This window comes from Notamacropus eugenii, chromosome 4 (assembly GCF_028372415.1).
Source record: "Notamacropus eugenii isolate mMacEug1 chromosome 4, mMacEug1.pri_v2, whole genome shotgun sequence".
NCBI classification, from domain to species: Eukaryota; Metazoa; Chordata; class Mammalia; order Diprotodontia; family Macropodidae; genus Notamacropus; species Notamacropus eugenii.
In genome coordinates, this window is record NC_092875.1 from 46,603,716 (window position 1) to 46,617,264 (window position 13,549).

Genomic DNA, 13,549 nt, shown 5'->3' on the forward strand with positions numbered 1-13,549 from the left:
CATTATTTTCCCTCCTCCCATTCATCTATTCTCCAAACTTCACAAGTCTTTATAAACTTTTTGTGTAGGCACAACTATTCTTTTAGTCTGCTGAATTCTAAACTTTTGAGTCATCCTCAAATTTTCTCTGCCCTTTACTACTGTGTTCAATTAATTGGCAAATCTTAGTATTATGTCGATGATATCTCTTGCTTCCAATTCCGTCTCCATTCACATAGCAACTCATTCAGGTCTTCATTATGTCTTCCTCGTAATATATTGTAGAAGCCTCCTTTTTGGATTCTATTTTCCCTAACTCCCATCCTATTCCCCTAATCCATTTTCCATACTCCTATTTAAAAACCTTCAAGTAGCTCCCTATTTCTCAAACTCTGATGAAACATCATGAATAATCTGGTCACAAAAAAACTGATGAAGGAAGAGATTTAGCTTGACATTTTAATCCCATCATAGTTTGGTTCAAGCTCACCTTTCCAGGTTCATTGCATATGATTTCCTTTTACCTGCTCAGCTTCTGGAACAGCCTAACTGGACATTCCATTTCCTGTCTCCATGCCTAGAATCTTCTCCTTTACTACTACCTCATTGAATTCCTAGCTTCCTTTAAGTTTCAGGTCCAGCATGTGATAGTTTGGCTTTTGTTCTAAACAATGGCATGGCTATCAACAGAAAATGAAGGAATTTTCCCTTTGGTGGTTGATCCAGGGAGCAGGCATGGTCTTCATGTGGGTAGAATTAGGGGAAGAAAAGTCTATTTAAGGAGCACATAGGGGTTGGAACTGGATGTTCAATAGACATCTTAAACTCAGCACGTCCCAAACTGAACTAATGTTCCCTGTTATTGTAGAACCACTCAGCCCCTCATATCAAATTTATTTCCACGACCTATTGATTTTACCTTTTTAACAATTCTACATTGTGTTCTTCTGTGCTCTGACCAGCATCATCACTTCATGCCTTGATTATCACACTAGCTTCCTGGTGGGTCACTCCCTCCTGCAATCCATCCTCCATTTAGCCACTGAAATAATTTTCCTAAAGCACTGCACCAATCATGTCAAACCACCTCCCACCTTCATTCAATAAACTCCAGTGGCCCCCTGTTGTCTCCAGGATCAAATATAAATCCTATTCATCTTTCAAAACCCTTCATAACCTAGACCCTTTCTACCTTTCCAGTCTTCTTATATTTCACTTCCCAACATGTACTCTTCAATCCAGTGCCAGTAGCTTCCTGTTTCACGAACAAAATACTTTATCTCTCAAGTCTAAGCATTTTTTTCTGGCTTTCCCCCATGTGTGGAATTCTGTATCTCAACTCTGTTCCCTGACTTCCTTAGCTTCCTTTATGTTTTAACTAAAATCCCACCTTCTATGGGAAGCTTCCAACCCCTATTAATTCTAATACCTTCCTTTTATCAGTTATTCCTATCTATCCTATATGTATCTTGCTTTGTCTGTATTTGTCTGCATGTTGTCTCCCCCACGAGAGTGTAAGCTCCTTGAGAGCAGGAATTGTCTTCTGCTCCTTCTTCTGCTTCCCCAAACTTAGCGCTGTACCTGGCACATTTTTGTTCATTCGTTCAGTCATGTCCAAATCTTCATGGCTCCATGAACCATAGCACACCAAGCCCTTTTATCCTGTACTATCTTCTGAAATCTGTCCATGCTCATGTTTGTTGTTTCCATGACACTATCCATCTTATCTTCTGCTGGTTCCTTCTTATGCTTTCAATCTCTCCCAGCATCAGGGTCTTTTTCAATGAGTCCTGTCTTCTCATTGGCCAAAGTGTGTAAGCTTCAGCTTCAGTTTTTTGACCTTCTGAAGAGTAATCTGAAATAATTTCTTCAAATATTGACAGATTTGATCTCCTTGCTGTAGAAGGGACTCAAAAGTTTTCTTTTTTTTTCTTTTTTTTCTTTCAAAATTCTTTATTTTTCTGATTTGATGTTACAGTATAAATTGTTCTCCTGATTTTGCTCATCTCACTGTGCCTCAGTCTACAAATACCTTCTCATTTCTTTTTTTTCTTAATTTAACTTTTAACATTTATTTTCACAAAATTTTGGGTTACAAATTTTCTCCCCTTTTATCCCCTCCCCCCCCAAACCCAAGCATTCTAATTGCCCCTGTGACCAATCTGCTCTCTCTTCTATCCTCCCTCTCTGCCCTTGTCTCCATCTTCTCTTTTGTCCTGTAGGGCCAGATAGCTTTCTTGACCCCTTAACCTGTATTTCTTATTTCCTAGTGGGAAGAACATTACAGTTGATCCTAACACTTTGAGTTCCAACTTCTTTAGCTCCCTCCCTCTCCACCCCTTCCCTTTGGAAGACAAGCAATTCAATATAGGCCAAATCTGTGTAGTTTTGCAAATGATTTCCATACTAGTTGTGTTGTATAGGACTAACTATATTTCCCTCCATCCTATCCTGTCCCCCATTACTTCTATTCTCTTATGATCCTTTCCCTCCCCATTAGTGTCGACCTCGGATTGCATTCTCCTCCCCATGCCCTCCCCTCTATCCTCCCCTCCACCCTGCTTGTGCCCTTGTCCCCCACTCTCCTGTATTGTGAGATAGGTTTTCCTATCAAAATGAGTGTGCATTATATTCTTTCCTTTAGTGGAATGTGATGAGAGTAGACTTCATGTTTTTCTCTCGCCTCCCCTCTTTATCCCTCCACTAATAAGTCTTTTGCTTGCCTCTTTTATGAGAGATAATTTGCCCCATTCAATTTCTCCCTTTCTCCTCCCAATATATTTCTCTGCTTGATTTCATTTTTCTTTTTAAGATATGATCCCATCCTCTTCAATTCACTCTGTGCACTCTGTCTCTATGTATGTGTGCTTGTGTGCATGTGTATGTGTGTGCTCCCACCCAGTTCCCAGATACTGAAATGTTTCAAGAGATACAAATATTGTCTTTCCATGTAGGAATGTAAACAGTTCAACTTTAGTAAGTCACTTATGACTTCTCTTTGCTGTTCACCTTTTCATGGTTCTCTTCATTCTTGTGTTTGAAAGTCAAATTTTCTTTTCAGCTCTGGTCTTTTCATCAAGAAAATTTGAAAATCCTCTATTTCATTGAAAGACCATCTTTTCCCCTCAAGTATTATACTCAGTTTTGCTGGGTAGGTGATTCTTGGTTTTAGTCCTAGTTCCTTTGACTTCTGGAATATCCTATTCCATGCCCTTCGATCCCTTAATGTAGAGGCTGCTAGATCTTGTGTTATCCTGATTGTATTTCCACAATACTTGAATTGTTTCTTTCTAGATGCTTGCAATATTTTCTCCTTGACCTGGGAACTCTGGAATTTGGCCACAATGTTCCTAGGAGTTTCTCTTTTTGCATCTCTTTCATGCGGTGTTCTGTGGATTCCTTGAATATTTATTTTGCCCTCTGGTTCTAGAATCTCAGGGCAGTTTTCCTTGATAATTTCATGGAAGATGATGTCTAGGCTCTTCTTTTGATCATGGTTTTCAGGTAGTCCCAGAATTTTTACATTGTCTCTCCTGAGTCTATTTTCCAGGTCATTTGTTTTTCCAATAAGATATTTCACATTATCTTCCATTTTTCCAATCTTCTCGCTATGTTCTGTGATATCTGTCTTTCTCACAAAGTCCTTAGCGTCCATCTGTGCCATTCTAGTTTTGAAAGAACTATTTTCTTCAGTGCGCTTTTGAATCTCCTTTTCCATTTGGCTGATTCTGCTTTTGAAAGCATTCTTCTCCTCATTGGCTTTTTGAACCTCTTTTGCCAATTGAGTTAGGCTAGTTTTCAAGGTGTTAATTTCTTCAACATTTTTTTGCTTCTCCTTTAACAGGGAGCTGATCTGCTTTTCACGCTTCTCTTTCATCCCTCTCATTTCTCTTCCCAGTTTTTCCTCCACCTCTCTAACTTGATTTTCAAAATTCTTTTTGAGCTCTTCCATGGCCTGAGCCCATTGGGTGGGCTGGGACACAGAATCCTTGATTTCTGTGTCTTTGCCTTATGGTAAGCATTGTTCTTCCTCATCAGAAAGGAAGGGAGGAAATGTCTGTTCTCCAAGAAAGTAGCCTTCAATAGTTTTATTTCTTTTCCCTTTTCTGGGCATTCTCCCCAGCCAGTGACTTGACCTCTGAATATTCTCCTCACACCCACCTCACCTCCTGGTCCTCCCAGCCAGCGTTTGGGGACTGAGATTCAAATGCTGCTTCCCGCCTTAGGGCTTTTGGCGGGGGCAGGGCTGCTATTCAGTGTGAGAATTAAGTTCAGGTGGTCAGGTCAGGGCAGGGCCACCTCTCAGGCTCAGTTCCCTCAGGGGGTTTATGTACAGACCTTCCACAATGGATCCAGGTTCCCGCCCGCTTGGGGAGCCCCTGTCTGCAGCCGCCTCTCAGCTTCTATCTCCCAGGGGTGCCCGAGCCATGGGGGCACCCCACTCCCCTCTTGACCCGCCAAAGAGACTCTCTCACCGACCCCCGTCACCTGTGGGTGGAGGGGCTTGTGCCGCCCCTGGAGATCCCGTCCCTGAAGCCTGCTCAGATCTGTACCTCTCGGAGCCGCGGCCGCCGCAGGTCTGAGCTGGGCTCTGTATCTGCAGCGCGAGGGACCTTTTGCAAGAGGTTTGCAGGTCCCTCTGTGGGTGGAGGGGCCCGCGTGGCCGCTGGAGATCCCGTCCCCGTAGCCTTCTCGGATCTTTTCCTCACAGTGTTGCGGCCACTGCAGGGCTGCCCTCTGCTCCCAGTCCCGGCACCCAGTCCGCAGCGTGAAGGACCCCCCGCGAGAGGTTTGCAGGTCTCTCGGGAACAGAAATCTCCCTCGCTCCAATATTCCGTGGCCTCTGGGTGCAGAATTCACCGTGAGTTGGTCCCCTCTAGCCGTTCTATGGGTTGTGGGTTCGGAGCTATGTGTATGTGCGTCTTTCTACTCCGCCATCTTGGCTCCGCCTCAAAAGTTTTCTTTAGGACCACAGCATAAGTGTTGATTCTGCAGCATTCAGCTTTACTTGTTGGACAGCTTTCACAGTCATACATCACTACTGGAAAAACCATAGCTTTGACTATGCAGACTTTGGTTGGTGAGGTGATGTTTTTGCTTTTTAGTACGCTGTCCAGATTTGCCATAGCTTTCCTTCCAAGGAGCAAGCATCTTTTAATTTCATGGCTACAGTCACCATCTACAGTGATCTTTGAGCCCAGGAATATAAAATCTGACCCTACTTCCATTTCTTCTCCCACTGTTTGCCAGGAAGTGGTGGGTCCAGTTGCAAAGATCATAGATTTTTTTAATATTAAGCTTCAAGTCAACCTTTAAATTTTCCTTCTTCACCTTCATCTGACACATAATAGGTATTTAATAAATGTTTACTGACAGATTGTAAGCTCCTTTCGATGGCTGGAATTTTGTAGGTGCTTCATAGATGCTTCTTACATTCGATGGTCGAGCCTTCCTAATGCTGAGCTTTGTATTCTATATTTTTGTGGTTGTATTTTGTATTCTCTCAGGTGTATGCACAGCACACCTGACCAGTTTATTTATTTTTCAGATTACTTTAGGAAACATTCTATTTTCTTTTCTTTCAGAGTCGGGAGCTATACAGTGATGCAACAAATAAAAGCAACCGTATTTTCCTTTACTGTGCATTTTTGGACTTCAGGTATGTTGTCAGTAATTTGAGATTAATAATTGCTTGCATTTATATAGCACTTATTATGTGTCAGCTGCTTTACCAATATTATCTCAGTTGGTCCTCACAGCCATTCTGGGAGGTAGATATTATTATCCTCATTTTATAGGTGAGGAAACTGAGGCAGCAGAGGTAAATGATTTGCCTCAAGTCAACTAGGAACAACTTCCAAAACAACTAGGAAGTGTCTGAAGCTGCAACTGAACTCAGGTCTTCCGTCCTTATTCCAGGCCAGATCTCTATATACTGTGCCACTGGCTGCCTCTAATATCTTGTATCTGTCCTTCATTCTCAAGGAGGACCATGACCAAGATGATAACACGACTTGCAGTTGACTCTGAGTGAGGGAGGGCTGTGCATAGTCACCAACCTCAATTTCTTCTCCTGATCCATCTCTGTCCAGTGGCCTGATATGCATTAGCAGGGTTGGAGATGACCCAGGAGGCAATGTGAGATCCTGGCCCTTTCAGGCTAAGGTCTGATAGCATTCTCCCTTTGAGTGAGATACACCCACTCAATGAATAGGCTTCTTTAAGTAGTTGCCCAAGAGATGGCCCCTTTATTAAAAAAAAAAAATCAAACTGGAAGGGGAAGACGCTCAGGGTTCCTGGGTGAAAGAGAAGAAATGACTATTTAGTATTTAAATCTACTCTGTGCTAGGTGGCTGGAGACTTGCTGTCCAGTCTATGAGCTCTGGAATGAATTGGGTTTGAAGCTTGATCTTTGAGCAAGAAATGTAGCCAGTAAACCCAGAGGAGAAAAAGCAGCTTTTGGGCATGGAGTGTACCTTCTCCTGGGTGGAACACTGGAGGAGATGGAGGAGGAGGAGGAGGAGGAGGAGGAGGAGGAAGGGAAAATGATGATGATGATGATGATGATGATGGGTATGTGTGAAGTATAAGAAAGATGAAGAGAGAGAAATCTCTTAGGTAACGAGATAAAATTGAGGGTGATCTGGATTATTTTCAATTTATCCTGTCTAAATCTTGTTTTCACATAGTAGTTTGCACATGGTCTCCCAGTCATCCCCTTTAGATTATAAACTCCTGGAGGGCAGGGGCTATTTTTTGCTCTTTATATCCCCAGCACTTATCACAGTGCCGGGCACAAAGAAGGTGCTTAATAAATGCTTATTGACCAACTGTACCAAGCATCCTGGAATAGAAGCTTCTACCGAAGGTACTCATTAAACTTTCACTCAGGTTATTTGCTCAACAATGATTGAATCAGTCGGCATTTTTAAGTATTTATTTCTAGACACTGTTCGAAGAGCTTGGGGAAAAATAAAAATACAAACAAGCTAAGACCACCCCCCCCCCTTCCCCCAAGAACAATCCGTCCTCTCAAAGACCTTACGTTGTAATGGGGAGGAGGGAAAAGGAACACAACATAAGATATCTATAGGTGTATATGTGGTGTCCCCTAAGTCTTAATTTAGTTTTAAACTTGAACAAGATCAGACATATAAATGCTACAAATTTACAGCAAATAAAAAATAAAAAATAAAATAAAATAAAAAATAAAAAATTAAAAGCTTAATTTTCCCATTTATATAGTTTTGTCAATTTTGAATAATAAATTTTAAATTTTATTTTAATGTTTTTGGATGATTGATACTTCCTCAGGTTGGTTGTTCGGAGTTCTTCATGCGTGTCCCCTTGGATACCTGATCTGTCTTCACTAGATTTTTTTTTCTTGGTGAGGGTCACATCAAAGCTGTCATGTCTGAATCAAAAGCCTCATTTTGGGGATGATCTTAAGGCTAGGATTACATATGCAACCTTTTCAGTCACTGAGCAGCAGCTGATGAAAAGTTATAGGAAGTTCAAAAATTGACTGGAATAATGAAGTATAGCAAGAGATGGTTATTATCTTCAATTTTAATAAGAAATATTCAGTATTTAAAAATTTTAAGTAAACAACCTTTCAAATGTTGTTTTTGGTAAGTTTGTAGTAGTTATACTTCAGAAGTTGTTAAAGCTTAAAACTGCACTAAAAAATTTGGGATAAAACACATTCAGAGTAGATAGATGGTAATCTTGGGGTTAGCTAGGGGGCACAGTGTATAGAACACCAGGTCTGGAGTCAAGAACATCTGAATTCAAATTCGACCTTAGATGTAGACTAGCTGTGTGACCCTGAGCAAGTCACTTAACTCTATTTGCCTCAGTTTCCTCACCTGTAAAAAGAGCTGGAAAAGGAAATGGCAAACTTCTCTAGTATCCCTGCCAAGAAAACTCCAAATGGGGTCCCAAAGAGTTGGACATGTCCAACAAGAGTTGGACAACTACCACCACCACCACAACAACAAATCTTAGAGGGGAAGATATGACGCCAGCAGCCACAGGCACAGGGAAAGGACTCCAACAGAAGGTGTCATACTTGAGATGAATCTAGAAAGAAGCCAGGGATTCTGAGAGGCAGAGATGAGGAGGTGGATCCTTTGTCACAAACAGCTATCAGTCAAAAAGTCAATAATTTTCTTATTGAGTCCCATCCTCAGTGAGTCCTTGAAGTTCTTAAATTACTTCAATGACCTCTGAAGTCCCCTCTATCTCAGAGATTCTGAGAATCTTGAGAAATAGGACAAGAGAAATTGCTTCAAGAGGCTACTGGGAAAAGACCTTTTTTTTAAAGATAGAAAAGACCAGGGCATGTCAAGTGTTTATTGCCTCCTTTGTCTCCTTCGTCTTCTCATCAAGTCCTTCTTCATAATGTCTTTCATGTCAATTCCTTCCTTTCCATTCCCAGAAAATCCTCTAGTTCCTCCCTCATCACCTGTTGTGGTCATTCATCACTTCATGGCTCATTGTATTAGCATCCTCGCTGGCCTCATGGCTGGAGCTAACCTCCCTCCCCTGATGCTCCTTCTACCCTCTTCCTGCACAATCTCTGTACATTGTGCTTTATAAAACACAATTTTATTGTGTTTCTCTCCTATTGAAGAGCCCACTATAGTTCCCCAATGCCCATAGCATCAAGTCTGATAACTTTAAAGTTTCCGCAAGAGTATTACCCCAAATCTAGCTTATCTAATATTGTCTTCCCTATGCCTCCATTAAATTGGGAGTTCCTCTAGGGCTGGGCTTGTTTTTTTCCTTTTCTTTGTATCCCCAAAACTTATCACAGTTCTTGGCACATAGTAGGCACTTAATAAATGCTTATTGACTGACTTCTCCTGGGCTGGGGGAACCTGGGGCATCAAGGCTACATGTGGCCTTCTAGGTCCTTGAGTGTGGCTTTCTGACTGAGTTCGAGTTTTACAGAACAAATGCTTTTATTAAAGAGATTTGTTCCCTCATGTTTGGATTCAGTCAAAGGGCTGCACTTGAAGACCTAGAGGGCTTCATTTGGTCTTGAGACCTCAGGGTTCCCATTCCTGTGGAAGTCTTTCCTCTTTCCTTTCCACAACACAGACCAGGCAAATTCCAAGATGTCAAACTACCAGTCAGAGATTTGTGGGACTCACATCGTTAAACTGACAAATTATCATTTATTAAGCTCTTTCTATATGCCACAATATTATGTTATCCTATAATATAATAATATTATTACTGGCTGCTATAACTTGTTTAGTCAATTAGTCGTGTCTGATTCCTCATAATTCCATTTGGGGTTTTCTTGGCAGAAGTACTGGAGTGGTTTGCCATTTCCTTCTCCAGCTCATTTTACAGTTGAGGAAACTGAGACAGACAGGGCTAAGTGACTTGCCCAGCGTCACACAGCTAGTAAGTGTCTGAGGCCAGATTTGAACTCAGGTCTTTCTGACTCGAGGACCAGTATTATTTCCATTGTCTTAACCAGCTGCCCTTAACTATTGTAATAGCTAATAACAATAATAATTAATAATGATTGCTAGCACTTGTATATTACTTTAAAGTTTGTAAAGTACTTTGTAAATATTAGCTCCTTTGATCCTCACAACAACATTGTGAGGTAGCTACTGTTAATATTTACATTCTACAGGTGAGGAAATTAAGTCAGGTAGAGGAGGTTAAGAGACTTGCCCAGGGTCACATAGCTACTAAGTGTCTGAGATAGGATTTGAATTCAGGACTTCTAGAGTTTGTCCAGTACTGTATGAGATATGCCTACTGTAATCCTTCCTGGTCTTTATCCCACAGAATGCCTATGAAAAGTTTCCTGAACCTTGGAAGCAAATTCTATCCTCTTGTCTCGCCATTTTCCACTGGAGTGGGGCCTTAATGGCTGTAACCTCCCTGAGGGCAAAAACTGTTCATTTTTGTCTTTGTGTCTCCAGTGCTTAGTGGACAGTGAGGTGACAGTGGACAGAGTGCAAGGTCTGGAGTCAGGAGCTCAAATTCTACCTCAGACATCACTAGCTGTGTAACTCTGGGCAAGTCACTGAACTCTGTTTGACTCAATTTCTTCATCTGTAAAATGAGCTGGAGAAGAAAATGGCAAATCACTCCAGTATCTTTGCCAAGAAAACCCCAAATGGGGTCACGAGCAGTCCAAAGTGAATGAAATAACTAAACAGCATCTCTAGCACTTAGAATACCATTGTGTGTATACTAGGTGCTTAACAATTGTTATTAATAATGCAAATTATGCACATAATAATTGCTTACTATACTTGCATGATAATTGCTTAAATTGTACACTAATAATTGTGCACATAAGAATTGTTTAAATGAATTCAGGAGGTGATGTGGTATAGTGGAAATAGCACTCGATGTGGAATTATAGGACCTTCTTTCAAAACCTCCCTCTACCTCATACAGCTTACCACTTGTATGTCTTTGAGCAAATGACTTTTCTTTAGGACTCAGTTTCTTTCTCTGTAAAATGAGGGGCTTGAGCTACATTATCTCTAAGATCCCTTTCAGTTGTAAGTCTATATTTCCAGGTCTAATTTTCTTCACTGACCAAGAATCAAAGTGATCCTGTGTTCTTCACAACACCAGCCTCTGAAACATATGCTGCCCATCTGTAGGATGAACATAATGACCCCAAGTCCCTTTAGTGGCAATCACATAATGCAATTCAAGTCGCTGGTAACTGGGGGTGGGGTCCTTTGATTATTTGCATATTTTAATAATCAGAGAGTATATATCTTCCTGAAACTAGTGAAATGTAGGCCAATGTAGTCTATGTGGACAATCCCCAACAAAGACAATTTTTGCAGAAGATTTCTCTAACATGGGTTTCCATTCAAGGGGACCTTGGTCTGGTTCATTTGCTCCACAAGGATTTATTAAGGATCCACTGTGTGCTACACACACTGCGTAAACAGGGACAAAAACAAGGCTGTCCCTGACTTTGATGGGGTTGCCTTTAATGAAACTGGAAAAAAAATAGTAAATACAAAATAGAAGATATCTCAGAAACCTTAGTGCAGTTTTAAACAATAAGAGCTTAGAACTGCTCTAAAGCTTTTGGGACACCCTCTATATAGAAAATAAAGAGTAATTGCTGGTGGGGAATAGAAGGGCACTAAGAGCTGAAGGGAAGTCCTCTTGTAGAAGGTGCCACTTGAATCATGTTAGTAATTCTATTTTGACTTGGAATTAGGGATCCTAATCTTTTGGGGTTAAAAAAACATAATTCGTATCTGTGGGATTGGATGGCATTATGCACCACTTTTGAAAATCATTTGAAAATAGTAAATTTCCTAATCATCCAGTACATAAACAGAAAGAAATTAATTTGTCATATTTTCTATCTCATAAAGGTATCATAAAATTTGTTGGAACTGGAATTGGTTTTAGATATTATGTGGTTTGTCTAACCCCCTTATTTTAAAGAGGAGGAAACTGATGAGCAGGGGAGTTAAATGATTAGCCCAAGTTCACAGAACTGGTTAGTGACAAAACTTGAATTTGAACCCAGACCTTTTGATTTCAAAGCCTCAGCATTTTCCTCTATGACATCCATTTTTTCTGTGCTCTAAACCTGTCATTTCATTGGCATGAGGAACTCTCAGGAAAGAAATTCTTTCTATTAATGAAGATGAGTTGCTTCCCCCTTCCAAAAAAAAATAAATGAAAATAAATGAAAATGGGTACTTGTCCTCCAATTTATAAAGTTTTGGAGAATTATCTGATGTTACTGAGAGGTTAAGAGGTTTGCCTAGGTTCACATAGCCTAGAATCTAGGTCCAGCCCTGCCTGGAGAAAGGTTCAAATGTGAAGGGCTTTGAATGCCAAGGAAGGTTTTCATATTTGACCTCAGACCAATACTAGCTGGGTGACATGGTGCAAGTCACTTAACCCTATTTGCCTCAGTTTTTTCTTTTATCAAATGATCTGGAGAAGGAAACGGCAAACCACTCTACTATTTCTGCCAAGAAAACCCCAAAAGTGTCATGAAGAGTCAGACATGACTGAACAACAACGAAAACTCACGATAGGGAACCATTGGAATTTGTCTCATTTAAATTTAATAATCTTAAAATTTCAGTTGTTATATATAAAGTGAATTATTAAAATAATACATCAAAGATATTATTGATCTAGGAATTGCTAAAAATATTGATAGTTTGTTTATTGATTCACAAAATGACTATACTCAATAGACACAAGTAGTTTATTTTACAATGATCTTCAACATGAGTCAATTGTAGCTTGCTTTCCACATTGAATTGGGTGCTCTAGAGTGGAACCATCTTGGTATGAGACAGTCCTCTTCAAATAGCTCTTCTGGTACTATTGGAGTCATCTTCAGACTGATTTGTTCTCTTCTGGCTCTGCCATAATATGCTGAACCGGTCCTGATTTTCCTGCCAAAATCAGACCATTCATCATGAAAACCTGTGCTTTGAAACTGCTGTAACTGCATTTCAAAGTCATTAGGCTAACCCATCATTGAACAGCCTCTAAATTATTCCTTTCCAACTTCATCACTCATATCTCAGCAGCCTATTGAGACTCCCCTAGGACTGCAATGGCACCCATCACCTGCTTCCACTCTTGCTATGCTGTCTCAGGGACATTCTTATCTTAAGACTGGCTAGAATGTCCCCCATTCATTGTTCACTAATGAAAGTGGTGTGGGATCATATCCTTATCCGTTAGTCATCAGAATTACCAGTTTCTAGCTGGTTAAATTTATAGCTGACATTACAATTCAAATGGAATATTCAGCAAGAAACAACCGAAGCCAATTAATTTATTGAAGTTAGTCAAAATGATTTCTCCAAGGTGTGCCCTCCCTCTTTCCCCATGTCTTGGGATTATAGAGATCCTTCTTAGCTAAGTTGCTTATTTAAAAAAACAACACAATTTATTTTCGAAAGCGTTAGTTTCCCTTCTCCCTCCCTCACATTACAGCCACATCCTCTTAATTATACCTTCCCCTAATGAAACTTCTTTGGAATCCAGAAAGAAAATAACATTTAAGCAGAACCTATTGACACATAGACTAGGTTCAACTCTGTATGCAACACTTTATGTCTGCCGGCCCCATCTCTAAACTGGGAGAAGGAAGGTGGTTTCTTTGATCAGGAATCTGATAACCAGATTGTTCATGACAATTCATTGGCATTTGACAGTCTTTTAGTGTTGTTATTTCTTCAGTAATTGTTACTCTGTGTGTGTGTGTGTGTGTGTGTATGTGTGTGAGTGAGCACACACACACTCTTGGTTTGGCTTTTATGGCTCTGCCTCACTTCTCACACTCCCCACATTTACTCAATTGAATTTTCAATAAGCATTTATTAAGTGCCCTCTAGTTGAAAGACTGTGTCATGCTGGACTAACCATTTATCCTCCCAATGCCCAAGGCAGCTCTTTAAGACTATAAATGGCTGAGCTGGTGCAGATCTGTATTGGTAGAGGAAGTATCCTAATTGGGTGTTCTCTATACCAGTGAAATTCCCATCCATGTGTTAGATGGTACTGGTGCTTGGAAATAAAAAGA

The 13,549-nt window shown here is 40.5% G+C and overlaps 1 protein-coding gene across 4 annotated transcripts in view; it reads left to right on the forward strand.

The window, feature by feature from the left end:
- ADGRD1 (adhesion G protein-coupled receptor D1) overlaps positions 1-13,549 on the forward strand; it is a 470,522-nt gene that overhangs the window by 257,608 nt on the left and 199,365 nt on the right. For all 4 annotated transcript variants that reach the window (XM_072600751.1, XM_072600753.1, XM_072600750.1 and 1 more), the window contains one exon: positions 5,565-5,638. In XM_072600751.1, the coding sequence (XP_072456852.1) occupies positions 5,565-5,638 (74 nt within the window). The remainder of the gene's footprint in view (positions 1-5,564; positions 5,639-13,549) is intronic.